We start from the raw sequence: 17,903 nt of genomic DNA, 5'->3' as shown, positions 1-17,903 counted from the left end.
TCACTCTGTAGCCCAAGTTGACCTCCTGTCTTATGGTGGTCTTTCCCTCTCCTCCTACCATGTGCTAGGATTGCAGGTGTAAACCACAAAGCCTGAGTTCATGTGAGCTTTCACAAAGACAGGTAGGATTTGTCTAGACCATGCTTCTGTATTCCAAAGTTTGATCCCTCTATTCAGAGGCTTAATAGGACTGTCAGTACTGGCATCTTATCACTGTCATTGTCATCACCATCTTTATCACCATCATCACCACCATCATCGTTTTGACATTGCACTACTTTTTAGTCTTTAAGAAAACCAAGAAAAGAGAAATGAAAATAAAGTCTGAGGACTGTTTGACTGTAAAAGACTATTGAAGAAGCATTAAGTAGCTTAGTTGCCTAGGACTAGAGGTGTGGGGACTGGACCAGGACAGAGAGGATTAACGGGTACTGGAGTTTTGTTTTGTTTTCAGAGCGATGAAAATGTTGTACAATTGGATTGGGCAATGCTTACACAATTTGGCGGCTAACCTAAAAACAACTGAATTGAACAGCTTTAAATGAGTAAATTTTGTGGCATCAAAATTACATCTCAATAATGCTAGTAAGACTTTAGATGGAGAGAGATCAAACAGAATTACAGTGCTGGGTTCTTCCTAATTACTTGCGCCAAACTTAAGCAGATACAGGATTCTTACCACCAGTCACCCGGAACAAACTCACTCCCCTAGGAGCCACCTCCGTCCCCTGGGAAATGTCGCTGTGCTCTAGGCAGCTCATCCTATAAAGGGATCAGCAGCCATGGGGATGGCTCATTTGGGCCACATGCTCTCCCTCCATGTCTGTGTGGAATGTTAGATAGACCCTTTCTTTCTTTCTTTTTTTTTATTATAACCTTGATGCTTACTGAAGTTGCTAGCAAGAAGAGTGGCTGAAGATCATCCCACAATTATCCATGCTTCCTGTCATGTCCTTTGTGAGTTGGCAGAATAATTAAAAGTTAAGCTGCACCAGGGCTAAGGATGAGGTTTCTGCCCACTGATCATTTCTTTCTCATCGTGTTCAGGCAAATTGGATTTATGACTTGGATATGAGTGGTGGTTTATTTGTTTGGTTTCTTTTTTTTAAACTTTTTTATCATTTTTTTTTACTTTAGCAAATAGTCCATAATTGAATGATTGTGAAACAGTGACACAGATGGCACCTTTGGGAAGAATGGGTTTGTAGTTTCAGGCATAAATTGTCTGTGTTCACTCAGCTATTAAAAATGACTGAAGTTTGTAAAGTGTGTTGATACTGTACCTTGTAACCAAGGTTTGAAAAAAAAAGAATCATCTTAGTGGTAGCAGAAATGCTAACTGGTGGCCCTAAATGTTTATTAGATCTCAATACTTCCACCATTTTTGGGAAAAAAATCAAAGTAACATACAGTGTTTACCTCAGCGTATTTTCAATGAACAGTATCTAGAGGAATGCCTAAATTATTTAATGATAAAATGTTTGTCTAAAATTCACATTTTTGCAGTCCACTTGATATCAGATAAGTAGAATGAAATATCAAAATGGTTAGTAAAAAATTAAAATAGTCTGTAGTATATGAATACTTTTGTAAATGTCTGAAGAAGGGCCAGAAAGGTGACTCAGTGGATAAAGGAACTTGTTGCACAGGCCTAATGATGTGTACCCACAAGCACGCACGCGCGCGCACACACACACAAATACTTTTAAATAAAAAATCTTTAGTATTAAAAACAACAAGAGTATGAACAAATCAAACATAGCCACACAAGTGGCGTGAGCCTGCAGTCCCAACACCAGGCTGAAGAGTTGCAAGCTCATGGACAGCCGGGGTTACATAGCCAGACCCAGCCCCCTCCCAAAAGAAAAGACATAAAAAACATATAGCAGACAAGAAGCAGACAGGAGCAGACTTAGTGCTTTTATCTTGTTAATGGCTGTTTTCCTAAAGATTTATTATTTTGGAATGTCTTCGATGAGCAATGTCTATTATTCTTTAAAATGGAATCTTACCTTCTCTTGATTTTCAGACTTCGATGCAGTGAGGGAGTTTTGACCATAAATGTTTAACATCATAATGGAGCCAGTTCTGTTTACTGAGCCCTTAATCCTAGAAGTGTTGCACCTGCGAGGCACTTTATTTTGCTCCTTCTGAATAGTGACACTGAAGCCCTGGTGTGTTAGGAATATTGCCTTCCACAGCAGTGACAGACTGACCAGCAATTTCAGAACCATGGGTTCATTCTTCTTTGATACAATTAACCCAGAGGTAGGCAGTTGCTAACACTGGGGTTTCCACAGCTCAAAACATCAGAACCAAGCATTGTGTGATTCTCCGGTTCTCCCCTGCCTGAAGGAGTGCTGTTCCTGCTGCAGGAGTCCCATCCACTTTCGGGATTGGGGTAAAAAATAAAAAAGAGAGGACAGTTGCCACACCAACCTGAATAAAAGCCTCCAAAGATACAACTTCTACCCACCACATTCAATTCTAGCTTACTGGCCAGAGCTCTGTGGTGGGGAGGCTGGTAGGAAAAAGTCAGTCCCCATATTCTAGAAACAGTGCACCTGTACTGAATGCAACAGGCTTTTCCAAGTCATTGTGACACCAGAAGGACTCTCTCAGTAGTACTTACATCACGACAAGTATAACTAATCCAGAGAAGACAAAAGCATACAGGCAATGTGCACAGGTTACAGGCCGCACATGCCTACATGTAAGTAAAACAACCATACACAAACAAATAAAATAGATAAATCTAAAATTATTCATTTTAAAGGCATATGGCCTATCTTAGGACTTCACATAATTCACAGTAACTTTAAAATACATATGCACACATACAGAAAATTATTCTGAAAACTCTTGGAAATCCTACTCACGTCTCTTAACAGTTTGGGTTGTATTCTTGTGAATTTTTTGTCTACACATACAAACAGATGTTGAATTTTTGTCTAAATGCTGGCATCAGTTTATAACATCATAAGATTTCAAAGCAATACGACCTGCCATCTTGCTGTCAGCATGGCCTGCAATCATTTAGTTTTAATCTTTGATGATCTTACACATAAAAAACATTCTGCCATTGTCTAAAATGTATCACCACTTTACAAACATCAGTGTTGCGTCTGCCGCGCAGCCTGTGTCTGAGAACTTGCGGAGGGTGTCGGGGATTGACAACACAGAGACTCGTTCAACGATGTAAAGAAAACTTTAAGCAGGCTCCAAAAAGGTTCAAGAAAACTTCCTAAGAAAGCCTCCCACCAGAGAAGCTTCTGCTCTCTCCTCTCCCCTGCTGGTTCTGCTCTGACCCCAGAAACTGATCTGGGCGTGGCAGAAGAGGTGGTTAGTCTTTGGACAAGGTCGAGGTCAGGGTGGTTTCTGTGGGCAGGCCTTTTCCAGGAACTTAATGCCCCCAGGCATTGTATTGTTTTTAGTAAACATGTTTTTAGTAAACATTGTCTTACAGCTGCCTACTCCCAGGCAGAAGGGGAAGTGGGTCTCTGCTCAAGGTCTGGTGTTCCCACAATTCACCCCTTTTTATTTTTAAATGAGGCACTCCTGGCTTAGGTCAAGTAGGGTCACCCTCCCTTTCCCGTCCTTGGGGGACCTTGAACCCCTGTCTTAGGCGGGAGGGGTCTTCCCACAGGTTGCCCGTCATCAGAGCACCCCAACTTTAAATTATCTGTAACCAACCTTCATGGCTATCGGGATTGCCATGGGCTAGGCTAAGCAATACTTGGTTACAGATCTCTTGCCTCTGGAACAAGGCACGTTTGAGCTCGGCATAAAGCCAGAATGCCTACCGCCACTGCCACCATTTCCAGGACCCCCATTGACATAGCGCCTCTCCATCACCGTACCCATCACCAGATCTGGGCCATAACATTCTACCAGCCTTCGTCTGTTACAAGGGTAACCCACACGTGATTTACATTCTGTTACAAGGGTAACCCGCATGTGATTTACATTTACAATTTGATAAAGTTTACAATTGTTCCAAGATCTGCTCAGGAAAGCATTTAGAAAGTGCACTTACACAGATACATTAGGTACAATCATTGATGTTACACATGTAGCATTATGAAAAATATGAACAATAGGCTTGTTGCACTATCCACAGAGCACCAATTTGTTCCTGTGGTGATGCAGTTTGTTGATTTAACGTCAGCTGATTAGGCGACTTGAGTCAAAGTCTCCTTTTTGTCGCATTAGGACAAGTTGCATCTCTCTAGAAAAATACACTGGCCTAGTCGTGATTCCAGAAACAGGAACCATCAAGTCTGATATTTCAAGTGACCATGTCCTGTTCAATTACTGAAAAGAAGCTTTTGCCCCTCATCACAGTCCATACCAATGTCCAAATGTTTTAAATGGGTCCTTTTTTCTCTGTTGGCTTCACGATGAAAACTCATGGGTCCGGAAGGTTGATGCAGCAGGTCTGTTGAGAAACTGGAAATCTCAAACCGACTGTTTTCTTTCTTTCTTGGGCTCTAGATTCGATGACATCAAGGGTCAGGAACACTGATTTAGGAGATCTCACTCAAACTGGCTTAGGTAGGCTCCCATGGTCTCAGGTCCAGTTTTTCTCTGCTCCATGCATCTCACTAAATGGTCTGACAGCTGCCTACTCCCAGGCAGAAGGGGAAGTGGGTCTCTGCTCAAGGTCTGGTGTTCCCACACATCAGCATATGTATTTGTATGAGCTCTTTCTACAAAAAGGATTGTAATTCACTGTTCCTCAAATAAGATAATTGATTATTTATTATCAAATTAGTTGTGTCTTACTATATAGATGTGTTTGTTTGATTTTAACCATTCAGTTTTGTTTTATATTTAGAGTCTGAATCTCAATGGTAAAGGCAAGCCACAATCATTTTTTAATTAATTAATTAATTAATTAATTAATTTTGCTTTTCAAGATAAGTTTTCTCTGTATGACCCTGACTGTCCTGGAACTCACTCAGTAGAGTGGGCTAGCTTCAAACTCACTGTCTTCTCAGGCCTTACTGCCAACCCCGAGTGCTGGGAGTAGAGCCGTGTACCACCACACCTGGTGTAAGACACCATAACTGACATGATATACAGTTAGTTAATATCACACAGGTGGCACACGTCATTTTTTCAACTCTAAGCACAAACTTAAATTTGCCCTAAAATAGTTATTACCATTGTTCTGGTTAGTTTTTGGCAACCTCACACAACCCTAGACATATCTGGGAAGAGGAACACTGAGAAAAATGCCTCCATTGGATTGCCTGTAGGCAAGTCATAGGGCATTTTCTTGATGGATAGATGATGGGAAAGACCCAGCTCACTGTGGGCGGATGGTCCTGGGACAAACTGAGCAAGACATGAAAAGCAAATCAGTAAGTAGTGTTCCTCCATGGCTTCTGTTTCAGTTCCTGCCGGGTTCCTGCCTTGACTTCCCTCAGTGATGCAGTGTGACCTGGGAGATGAAATAAACCCTTTCCTCCCCAAGTTGCTTTTGGCCATGGTGTTTTGTCATGACAATAGCAACTCTAAGACAAGTTATCTAAACCATTCCTGTGGTGATAGTGCTCTTATCCTTCCTAGAAAATGGAACCAAATTCATTGAGGAAAGAGGAGAGGCTTTGGTTTCCCCACAAGGGCAAATGGCACGTCCCAGCTTTGGTTTTCATGTGGAAAACTGCAGTTTGGGGTATACCTTAATGTCGCCTCCGGTCATAGCCTCCCTCTGTGGCTCTGTCTACTTAAGTGTGCGATGCTAGAGTTACACTGTCAAATTCTAGGTGTCCTTCAAATCTTCCAAAATCACACTAACAATGAAATGAATTTCTCAGTGGGTCTTGCCAAGGCTTTGAGTATTGTCAATGAATAATGGTTGGTTTTTATCCTTAAAATTGTCTCCTATTCCAACAATGAACTGTAAAAATGTTCAAGTTGCACTTTCATCACTTGCCTTCTGGGTGTCTCAAAAGGCGGGCAGCATTTACCCCACTGGACAGGGACTTTCTGAAATAGTGTATTTTGACTGCCATTTCTGAGGAGTCATTTGGTTTTGCAAACTGTTCAACTGGACTGATCATGGTAACTGTTGCTAGGGGAGGGTTGTATTATATATGCTTTAGTTAAAAATGTTAACCAAAGAGCAAATTATTATCTTGAAATTGCTTATTATTTCAGAATTTCAATTTCTTTTATTGTAGAAGCGAAAAAGTCAAAATACATTAGCTAACCAACTACACAAACCAAAAAGGCTATAATCAGTAACTACCATGAAAATGGCACTATTGCCAGGAAATGCACTCATTCTCCCGCCTCCCACCAGGGCTTCTGGTTTTCATTGTCCTTCTTTCCCATGTCCCCATGACTTCTTGGAGGGGCCACTGATCCTAAAAAGGAACCGTTTCTGTGGTTGTATTTTTCAGAGTTCCAAGCTGAAAGGTTATCAGAAAAGAGACGTGAAGCTTGGAGGCCTGGGACCTGACTTGGAGTCCATGAGAGACAACGTAAGTGGCATATGGCATTTTCACACTCAGTGTCCTCTACCTGTCCCTAGCAATATGGGGGGAAAGATGCACCCCAGCATCAAACCCAGTGCAAACATCCGGCACTGAGTAGAAACCCCTCAGGAACAGCCATGCTGGCACAATAGAGACCCAGATATTCCTGCTGCAAAAATAAACAACACTCTTAGCCTGTGTTATTTTATGCACCGCCTTTCAGTTAGATCTGAAAGCCTCCCCCAGAAGCGTGGGGCACATGAATGTGAAAAGGGACGCGTGTGCTGTGCGGTTGTTGGTCTCCCTGATAGAGTTGTCTTGATAACTTTGAAGTGGCGGCAGAGAAGACACACTTAGGATGTGAGTTCCTCAAGCCTTAAGAAGTACACGCACTTCACTCTCTTCCCTCTAGTGAAAGGAGATCTTCATGTAATGTGTTTGAACTGCAGTTGCACTCAGGCATAAAAAGAGTATAGTTCAAAGTTGGAAGCAAAAATGAAAATAAATTGGGTAAATGCAACAAAGAAGAGGCTGAATAGGATTTAGCCTCTGTTAAGAGAACACTGGGAGTACCGCTGCACTCAGGGCAGATTCTCCAGGGAAAGATTAACCGGTTCACTGCTGCCACCCTACACAAGTCACCCCCCTGAGCTTCCCACCTCCGTGAAACCAGTGTCACTGGGAGAATTAGAAGAGATTAGCTCACTATACTCCCTTTCTCCAAGCAGATGAAAAAGTTAGTGCAGCAAAAAGAATACGCAAGGCAAGTCCAGGAATACAACATGAAGACACTGTCCGTGCTGTCCAAACCAGAGACAGCAAAAACTGAAAGCAAACCAGTGATTTCTCGACATAAGGTAAGAAGCTGGCATCGGGGCACGTATGCTTCAGTCGAAATCGAAAGAAAACTTGGGTCACCACCTAACCTCAGTGTGTTTGGAGCCAGGCATGGTGGCTCACACCTTTAATCCCAGCCCTAGGGAGGCAGAGGCAGGTGAATTTCTGTGAGTTAGAAGGTCAGCCTGGTCTAGAAAGCAAATTCCAGGACAGACAGGGCTGTTATACAGAGAAACCCTGTCTGGGGATTGGGGATGTGTTTGGAAAATAGGGAACATTTAGAAACAGTCATTTCTGCACTCATATGCTATCCACAAATTCACACATACACTCACACATACTCACACACACACACGCACACACTCACTCACTACTGTTAGGTCAGTATGTTGTCTTAGTTTTGTTACATGTAAAAATAACGAAGTGATTTCTCATCAGGAGCTAACAGTCTGGATTAACAATTGGTTACATTCTTTATAATTAAATAACTTTCAAGGAAATTAGCTGATCCATCTAACCCTATACATCCATGGGGACTCCTTGCATGAGGAGTATGCGATCCTTCAGTGCCTTTAGGAAAGTTCACTACATGTTCTCTTTTCACCAACCATATATTAATTCTTCCTCAGACCTTGTCAACTTCATTTTCCCCATCGCACCATTTCCTTCTTCCTCCAGCCCATTTTCATGAAGATGTTCACAGTGACAAATCTATTGAGAATTCCCATGCCTTTCTCTTACATACATTTAGATGAATGTTTTATGTCTTGGTGTTTTCCCCCTTCCTGATACTTGATAATACTATCAATTCCCATTTCAGCTGTCAATAAATTCTTATTAAAATACAAAGCTTGGGGCTGGAAAGGTGGCTCAGTGGTTAACAGCACCTGCTGTTTTTACAGAGGACCAGGTTCAGTTCCCAACACCAATGTGGTGGCTCACAACTGTCTGTAACTCCAGTCCCAGAGGACTCTCTTATGACATCTGAGGGCACCAGGCATGTACAGGGTGCACAGGCATGCATGCAAGAAAAGTACTCATACACATAAGTCTAGGAGCAAAAGCTTAACAATACAAAACCAGTATCAATCACGTTCAACTCTCTCTTTCTCTCACTCCTCTCCGTCTCTTCCCCTTCCCTAACAGAACCAAGAGTCATGTACATGCAGGTAAAGATTCTGTCACTGAGCAGCGTCCTTAGCCCAACTGGTCCCACTTTTAATCACAACTTAACCTTTAAAGTTTGGCATCAATTTTTTAAAACCCTACATCTTCAGCATCTATCTTCTATAGATACACTTTAAAATACCCAACTTTTCTTTCAAAGAACAATGAGACATAAAGACAGAGTTGAGTTTTCATCAACTACAGTGATGTTTTCAGTCTCCAAGTCCTTCAGCTACAAGTTTGCTCTGGGTAGAAAGGCTTATTTGATTCTATTAGAAGTTTGGTTTTAACAAGACTCTCAGAGAGTTGACAGAATAAACACATGAGAAATCTGTAAACACTTAAATGAATCTGCCATGGGCTGGAGAGATGACTCAGAGGTTAAGAGCACTGGCTGTTCTTCCAGAGGTCCAGAGTTCAATTCCCAGCAAGCACATGGTGGCTCACAACCATCTATAATGCCCCCTTCTGGTATCCAAGCACATATGCAGGCACAAGACTGTATCTATAATAAATAATTAGATAAATAAATAAATAAATAATCTGCCATGGTAAAAACATGTGGGGGCCTAGAGAGATGACTCAAAGGTTAAGAGCACTGACTGTTCTTCCAGAGGTCCTGAGCTCAATTCCCAGAAACCACATGGTGGCTCACAACCATCTGTAATGACATCTGGTGCTCTCTTCTGTCCTGGAGGCATACATGCAGACAAAATACTGTATACAAATAAATAAATCTTAAAAAAAAGAAAAGAAAACATCTGAGTAGCATAACAGCTGCCTAAATCCTTCTCTAGCTCCTTTTTGTTCCATAATATGCCATTTAGTGACTAATTTCTTTTGTTGAAACTATGCATTATAATGTGTTATCTGCATTTTTCCACTCAGTCGCCATTTCTGCTCATATTACAGCAGTCTCCATCTCTATCATAAACCTCTCCTAAGACTAACTTCTCACTTAAATAACATTTTTCTTTTCATGCCCTTAGGCTTTGGAATATGCTAAGACCATCCCCAAACCCAAACCACCAAGTCTGACTGATCATGTAGCAAAGAAAACTAAGAACACGAGGAACCATGAAAAAGAAGGAAGCTTACCAGAAATCTCCTTGCTGGAGGTCCTGCAGAGCAGGCATGAGCGAGAAAAGCAGGCCGTAGCTGCCTTCAAAGTCCTTCACATCGTCTAGGTAGCATTAGGTGGGGATCAACACTGCTATGACAGGGACACAGAGAAGACGAACAACTGAACAATCCCATCTACTCTGAGTGGTAACCTGGCACTGTCACCTGCCTCCTGCTCTTGTCTGCTCTGTGTAGAAGTTAGCATGGGGCCCAGACACTGGGACATATTTCACCTTCTGGATATAAAAATACATATCACTTATTTTCAAATCTGCTGGAATTTGGACTGATAGAGAGCAAGACAATAAAGCCATTGGTTTATATTGGATCTTCTGGTTTGTTAAACTACCTCTGCCCTTTTTCCATATAACGAATATCTACAAGCCCCTCCAAATAAATTTGTCCATATGTGTTTTTCTACCCCCTGAGACAGAATGCACAGACTAACATTTTTTTTGTTTTTTTGTTTTTGTTTGTTTTTTTGGTTTTTACGAGACAGGGTTTCCCTGTATTGTTTCGGAGGCTATCGGTCCAGCCTGGCCTCGAACGCACAAAGATCCGCCTGCCTCTGCCTCCCGAGTGCTGGGATTAAAGGCATGCGCCACCACCGCCCGGCCGACTAACATGTTTTTACTAACATGAATTTGGCTGACCTAGTCACTGAGGTAACGTGTCCAAAGTATTACTTCAGCTTTCAAGTTTCAAAAAAGTCTAAAATATAAAGTGGAAAATTTGAAGACACTTCTAGATATGAGTATTGAATAGGGGGAAAAAAGGTCCTGATTTCATTTTAACAGAACACTAAAACGTTAGTCAGAGAAACCCACCTAAGATCACTTTATGGTCAAAGTCATCAATTCCACGACTATGAATTCTCCAGGCATCTTGTCACCATTGTGGTTATATCCAAATATTACCAAATGCATGTACTTCAGAGTCTACTATGAATGTAACTATTCATACTCTTTTTTATTTTTCTCTTTTGAAGCATTATCAAGAGTCTCGATCTTAAAGAGCCGGGAGTGGTCACATGTTTGTAATCACAGCACTTGGGAAGTTGAGGCAGGGAGGGTGGGGATGTGTTTCAAGTTGGAGGCTAGCCTGATCTAAATAGTGAGAGTCTGTCTCAAAACAGCAACAACACATTTACCAAAGGACTAACATCTACCCCTTTCCTGGACATTGTATCCCACCATGAGTATGTCAAGAAACATGTCATTTTAACCATCTAGGGCGAATCTACCCATGTGGTATAAGGATTCGCTTTAGACATCCACTTTTGAATACAGAGAAACCCTGTCTCGTAAAAACCAAAAAAAAAAAATCCACTTTTGGGTCGTATGTGTGCTACATATTCATGACAGGAACAAAAGCTGCCTGCAAGAAACTTCCTCTTAAAGCTGAGAGCAGAGCTTAGGTGGAGAAAGGCATTTACTTGTGGACAGAGGATGTTGTTACCAGCTTCGAACCCTCCCACCGCCTCCACACTTGAAAGCCAATGCTGAGATGAGCTGTGAAATGAATTGGCAGACCACAAACACTGTTTCACAAGATTCCTCAAGGCCACGCTTTACCATCCAGCATGTAAGACCCTGGAACAGCGGTTCTAAACCTGTGGGTCGAGACCTTTTTTCCACGGGGGTTGCACATCAGATATTTACATTATGATTCATAAAAGTAGCAAAACTACAGTTATGAAGTAGCAACAAAAATAAATTTTTGTTGGGGGACACCACAACATGGGTCACAACATTAGACAGGTTGAGGATCACTGCCCTAGGGCATCAAAATTCCTTACTCAGCGCCACATGGCATCTAAAATACTTCAGCCAAAGAAATAAAATTGTTGCTGAAAGTTTGGGGTTGAATTAATCCAGTAGACTTTCCTGTGGTCTCAAGCCATCTCGAAATGTTAAGGTTCAGTGGAATGTCACTAAGTCACCATGGTCCAGACACAGAGGGAGGACAAATGCTTTGTATCCCCTTTTTAAGTTTCATGATATTGATTTAATAATCCTAATAAAGTGATTAATTTTATAGCATTTGTTTCAGAAATTCAAAAAAGAAAAAAGGACCTGCCTTTTGGAAGCCAGCCTTGTGGGCCAATCATATCAATATGGCATCAAAATCTCCTGTTAGAATGCATGGAGGGCTGGCAGGGAAAGATGTGTGCCACACAATCCCTGAGTCCCTTGGTAGAAGAAGAAGACTGACCCCTGAATGCCATCCTCTGACCACATGCACACTGTGACGTTAACACACATGTCCTAACAAAAATAAACTGAAAATACAACCTAGGAAATCCTTGAGTTTTGACAAAACAAGAATTAAAAGAACAGAAGCAAGAAAGGAAAGAAGTGGAGGGAGGGAGGGATAGAGGGGAGGAGGAAGGAAGGAAAGAAGGAAGGAAGGAAGGAAGGAAGGAAGGAAGGAAGGAAGGAAGGAAGGAAGGAAGGAAATTTATGTTTGAGTGATAACATGAGAGAGACAGCAGTGGCTGGGGAGGATGCATTTGACCAGATGCTATATGAGCCTTTGAAAGGCATAGGATAATTCTGCCCTGTCTCAGTGAACTGTGCCTTCAAGCTGTGCCTTCTTGGTGCAGCCTCCTTTTGACTGTGCTTTTTCTCTCCCAAGTTTCAACAAGAGCATCCTCTTGCATGGAACCTCCTTTTTCTTACAAGTATCTGAATTTAATGACAGCTGTCTTCTTGATATTGTTTTGTGTAGTAAGGAGTCTCTTGGGACTTATCCAGAAAGCAAGTCAAGAAAAGACAGTATTGAGGAACAAAATAAAAGGTAATCCCAGGAAAGGCGATGATGCCTAATGGGTCCAATTGGGGCTTATTATTGGTTAATGAATCATTGTCAAAACATCACAGCAAGCATGAGCGTGCACAGTCTCATCTACAGTGAGAAAATGACTCTTCATCCCAACAGTTATTAACTGGGAGTTGTTTGAAAACACGTCCAGTAATTATAACAACACTGGAGCTAATTGAGAACTCTGAGTTGACAGCAAACAGCCTACAATAGCAGACTCGGTCAACTCATACGGGGTTTCTTTTCTAATTACTTATTGAAAAATAGCAGGGAAGGAAATTGAATTTGGGTGACAGACTGCAGATATCAAACTTAACTAAATCTCCATAAGATGTTATTGGTATATACATATATGTCACATACATAATCATGATATATTGATATATATTATTGTGACATTAGAAGTAGCATTTTAAAATAGGAAATTTTAAAGGAAAAGTTACGATTGCTGTCCTCAGTATGGCCTTTTTAAGATGACTGTTACTTAATGTGCATTTCAGCCAACTCTCAAGTATTCATAGGCATAGGGCATCCCATCCCTAGACTCAGTACGGTTTCATAGTTTCTGTTCCCAACGGGAAGAAACAGGTAGAAGCACACAAATACTCCATCTGCCTCTTTTGTTATTTTCCCAGAAAAGAAAGAATTGAAAACTGTAGCAACAAAGTGAAGTCTCTTCTTTGGTCTACGGTGCTCACTCACTACATCAGTGATTATAAAAAATTGTCTATAATGTCAAACAAAACAACTATTTCTGTACAATAAAGGGAAAATTAAGGTGAAACATGCTGTGTCTGTTGTGTTTTCTTTAACTGTGAAAAGATACCATGACCACAGAAACTCTTATAAATGGAAACATTTAATTGGAGCTAGTTTACAGCTTCAGAGGTTTAATCCATTATCTTTATGGCAGGAAGCAGGAAGCATGACAGCATGGAGACAGACATCATGCTGGAGAAGGAGCTGAGAGTTCTATGCCTTGATCCACAGGCAGGAGGGAGAGACTGTGTTACACACTGGGAATAGCTTAAGCATATGAGCCTCAAAGGCCGCCTCTACAGTAACACACTTCCTGCAACAAGGCCACAACTCCTAATAGTGCCATTCCCTGTGGACCAAGCATTCAAACACATGAACTGTGGGGGCCATTCCTATTCAAACTACCACATATGCACTCTTTGAAAAGTTACACTTAGGGCCAGGGAAGATAACTCAGTCCTAAAATGAGGGTCAGAGTTTGGATCTCCAGTACCCAAACACCTGTACCCTAGCACTGTTGGGGTGACAGAGCCCTGGAGCTCAATGGACAGCCAGTCCCGTAAAGCCAATGAGCTCCACATTCAATGAGGAAACAGCAACCAAGGAAGATACTCAATACCCACCCTTGACCTTCATATGCACACACACACACACACACACAAGCACATTCAAAATTATGTGTAGTTTATTCCACTTTTAAAAGTATACTGAGAAGTCCCTCAGCATGGCTGAAAGCCAGTGGTATTCAGAACTGTCCCCTCACAGCTTCCATACTGAATATAGTGTCCCTTCCTACTCAATGACTTCCTTTAGCAACAGCGTACATCCTTCTCATAAAGAAACTGAAAGAACATAAATATTAATTTCTCAAGCAAACAGCTTTTAATGACAGACTTTTTATCTGTTCATCTGGCTCCCTCAATCATGTCACTGTCTGAAACATCCCCATATTTCACTGTTGATGACTTGATTTTGTTCAGCTGAGTAACTAGAAAACTGGGGCTTCCCAACATGTTATAGAAACAATACATTGCAAAACTGAATAAGGTGTAGACCGAATAGGTATTTTTTCAGCTCTCTATCAAGCAATACAGTGCTCTTTAGAAAATGTGAAGAGAGGAAAATTTGGCAGACAGGTTTCTGTCTCTTGCTGCCTCTCCATTACCTTTTTATTTCCCCTTTGCAAACCTGGGTCACATAAGTAATTAATTTTCAATAAGCTGGATAAATGGTCTTTGCTATTAGTTCACTCTAGCAGGTTGAGAGGATGACAGCAATATGAGAATTCTAGGCAAATTTATTTAGTAAGACCTTGACATTCCTCTTAAGATTTCATACAGACTCTTCTATTGAATTGTCGGTTCGTAGAGGCCAGCCATGATCATGGGACACCTAGCCTGCTTTTTAGTTGATTCTTTGTTGTATTTCCAAGCTTTCTCCACATCCATGCTCACATGCAGAAGGCCAGAGCAAGACATTGGGTATCTGTTGCTTTTTGCTTTGTTTCCTTGAGACATGGTCTCTCTTCTGACCCTGAAACTCATTGTTCTGGCTAATCTGCCTTGCCAGTGAGCCCTTGGTAGCTGCCTGTTTCTTCTCCCTACTGCTGAAGTCACAGGCACAGGCAGACATGCTTGACTTTTTATGTGGGTGCTGGAGATTTGAACTCAGGTCCTCAAGCTTGCAAACAAGTGCTTCTTCCACTGAGCCCTTCCCTAGCTAGGGATTTCAAGTTGGCACCCATACTGCCAATGTGACAGTACCAAAATAAAAATCGCCTTTTAAAAAACTGTCTACACAGAGAAAAATGGAGAGTACTCTGAATAAACTTGGTGAAGAGTTCTACAATAAATGATTTGAGCCACACTTTTTTTTCCTTTATGGAAAATTCTCTCCCCATTTAATATTTCACTATAGTCTTTGACAACCAAGCAGTGATCAAAATGAGTATCAAAAAGCCCTACTGACCCTACCTCCTAGTCTCATTCTGTCACCTGGCAGTGAGGCCCATCCCCGTTTTCCCTGCACCCACACAATGGTGACACTTTGAAGTGGTGCAGATGAGGTCCCTAAATTTGTTGTCCCTACTTAAAATTGATAATCTCCTATGTTACAAACCTCAAGCACCTATTTTTTAATGAAAGCTTTAGATGAATATCAAAGAACTATTTATCCGTGTCTAATATTTTAATTAGATTATAGTCTCAATTTAACCCATTAAATCTCCTTTGATGATCCCCATATTTAGTGTTTAGCCTCAGATGCACGAGGTAATGAATACTGGACCTTTTGATTTAATGAGAATTTCGGCTCTTCCAGCCTGCACCTCTTTTTTGTGTACCTTTTATTTTCCCGGCTATAGAATTCAGTTAATTGAAGGGGTCTCTCACCATCTCACATTAAGGAGTATAAATTAGCATCCCCATTCTGGCTGAAAAATGCAAGCGGACAGTTCGGCTTTGATCTGAGGATTGAGATGAAGAAGGCAGCAGCCCCCTGAAAATGAGCTGATGGCCTTGTTATCAGAGCCAAATACAGATGCGTCCATGTGTCACAAAACACTTAATGTCTTAATTGGTCACCTTCCAATTCCGCCTGTCCTGTTCATCTCATTCTCCTGAGAGCCTGCATATACAAGAGTGTCTGTCTGTCTGTCTGTCTTCGTCTCTGTCTGACCTTCTCTTTTTCTTCTGTTTCTCCCCTCTCTTCACTCAGCTACCTGCCTAGATTTTTAAATTACCCTCAAGTCAAGAAAAAGGCAACACAGCCACCCCTCAGAATCCAAGGGGAATCTGATCAGGACTCCCCACTTTTCTGATATGAAAACTCTGAGACTGATGAAGCCCCTTGATTAAAATGGCTTGTTATTTACATGTAGCTCCCATATATCCTCCTATGTGCTTTAAATCAGCTCCAAATTACTTTTACATCTAGTATAACACAATGCAAATGCTATGGAAATGACTGTTAGAGTGCACTGTTCAGGGAACAGCGACAAGAAAATAGAGACTTTGTGTGCACTCAGGAAACATCTCTTCCAGTATTTTCAATTGGTGGCTGGATCCACAGATGCAGACTTCATCATCCAAATGCAGAGAACCAACTGTAGCAAAAATGCCTTCCTTTGAAAGAATGTTTTAAAGCCTTTACTTGTGTGTGTGTGTGTGTGTGTGTGTGTGTGTGTGTGTGTGTGTGTGTGTGTGTTTGGAACTTAGTTCTTCAGGCTTGGCCACAAGCACCCTTACCCACCGAGTTGAATGCTGACCCACTCTTTGTAATGTCTACAAACATCTGGAGCTATTCAGAGCCTTCCACAGACACAATGCTTAGGTTCTGTGTTCTTGTCCTCATAACTCCCACGCCATGGGCATGCATCTCTTACTGTGATGTCAGAAGCGCTATTCTGTGTTTCCGTTCTCTTACACTAAAAAGGGAATTCACTGAATAAATACACTAAATACTTTGGGCCCTGTGTATACTCGTTCTTGGTGACAAATTCATCCCCCATCTTAATTTGGTACTTTATCTTAGTCATCTGGAGGACTGTCAACATCACCTAAACGAGCATGGCTAGCCTGTTCCCACCCTGTTATCAGGCTATGGTGTCTTTCCCCACATCCCCAGCTTTAGATTTACTTTATGATAAAGTGATTCTCCCTATATCTCAACAAATTCATTTCATTCTTGAAAAATGAAGATAAAAGATCAATTCAATTCTAACAGCAGTTCAAATAAAGGCCAAAAAGAAAAAGAAAATCAAGCTTCAGACGATGAAACTTTAAGATAAAGATGGTAGACTGAAAACACACACACAAATGTACAAAAAAATTGGCTTCATTTTCAAGATTAATCATAGGAAATAGTTGTGTGACACTCTTCCTGGAGAAACGTGAGCAAATTTTCACTTAATCCCAGATAAAAAACCAACAAAGTATAGATACTACCAAAGTCCAATTTGTTGAGTCAATAAATTTTATCAGGGTTATTTACAGGAGTGTGGGTGAGGGGTAATTTACAGGAGCAGAAATTACTCAAAAACAGCTGCACCACCAAAGCCCAGCCCTGTGTGGGTGAAATCTCTCAAAGCTGGGAACCTGGAAACTACTGCACAGCCTACGGGCAGCTCAGCAAGTCTTAGGGTGTCCTTTCCTGGTAGCACAGTTGGTCTGAGCCTTTTCCAGGCAGCTTAGCTGGTCTTTGTTTCTTTTGGGCAGTTTATCTGCTCGTCTTGTCTTTGCTTCCTCCGGGCTTCTCAGTCTGAACTTCATCTAAACAGCACAGCTCGTCGGGGACTAATTTTCTGCTGTTTTTACAGCTTCTACACATGCTTGGAGAGGGAGGAGCCTAGTGAGTCTGCTCGGTTTCAAGGACTTTCTGAAGCTGTTTTGAGGTGTTTGTATCTTCTGGAACTTCCCTGCGGGATGGAGTGTTTCATCTCCTCCTTACACCATGGAGTTATTCCGGCTTGCCTGTAGACATTTGGTATCTGGATGAGCTTCCCTCCAAGATGGACTGCTTTGCTCTCAAAGGAAACTGCTGCACAAGAACCCTAAGAAGGTGCGAGGGTAGTAATGAAATTCTGGAAGCTGGAAAAACAGATGAGTGCCACACTTTCAGAAAAGCTGACTAACCCCAAGAGTAGTAAACTCTGAGCTAGCACAGAGAAAAGCATCCGGGATTCTGACTCACCTCTGTAAACAGCAAGGGCGC

At 41.6% G+C, this 17,903-nt stretch overlaps 1 protein-coding gene across 1 annotated transcript in view; it reads left to right on the top strand.

Annotated features, from left to right (window-relative positions):
• Jhy (junctional cadherin complex regulator) overlaps nt 1-9,939 on the top strand; it is a 59,203-nt gene extending 49,264 nt beyond the window's left edge. Inside the window, exons 8-10 of the mRNA XM_040730136.1 lie at nt 6,411-6,491; nt 7,214-7,342; nt 9,479-9,939. Of these exons, the coding sequence (XP_040586070.1) occupies nt 6,411-6,491; nt 7,214-7,342; nt 9,479-9,676 (408 nt within the window). The 3' untranslated portion in view covers nt 9,677-9,939. The remainder of the gene's footprint in view (nt 1-6,410; nt 6,492-7,213; nt 7,343-9,478) is intronic.
• The last annotated feature ends 7,964 nt before the right edge of the window (nt 9,940-17,903 follow it).

Source organism: Mesocricetus auratus, unplaced genomic scaffold (assembly GCF_017639785.1).
Source record: "Mesocricetus auratus isolate SY011 unplaced genomic scaffold, BCM_Maur_2.0 Super-Scaffold_100022, whole genome shotgun sequence".
NCBI classification, from domain to species: Eukaryota; Metazoa; Chordata; class Mammalia; order Rodentia; family Cricetidae; genus Mesocricetus; species Mesocricetus auratus.
This window is presented reverse-complemented; position numbering and strand designations above follow the sequence as displayed.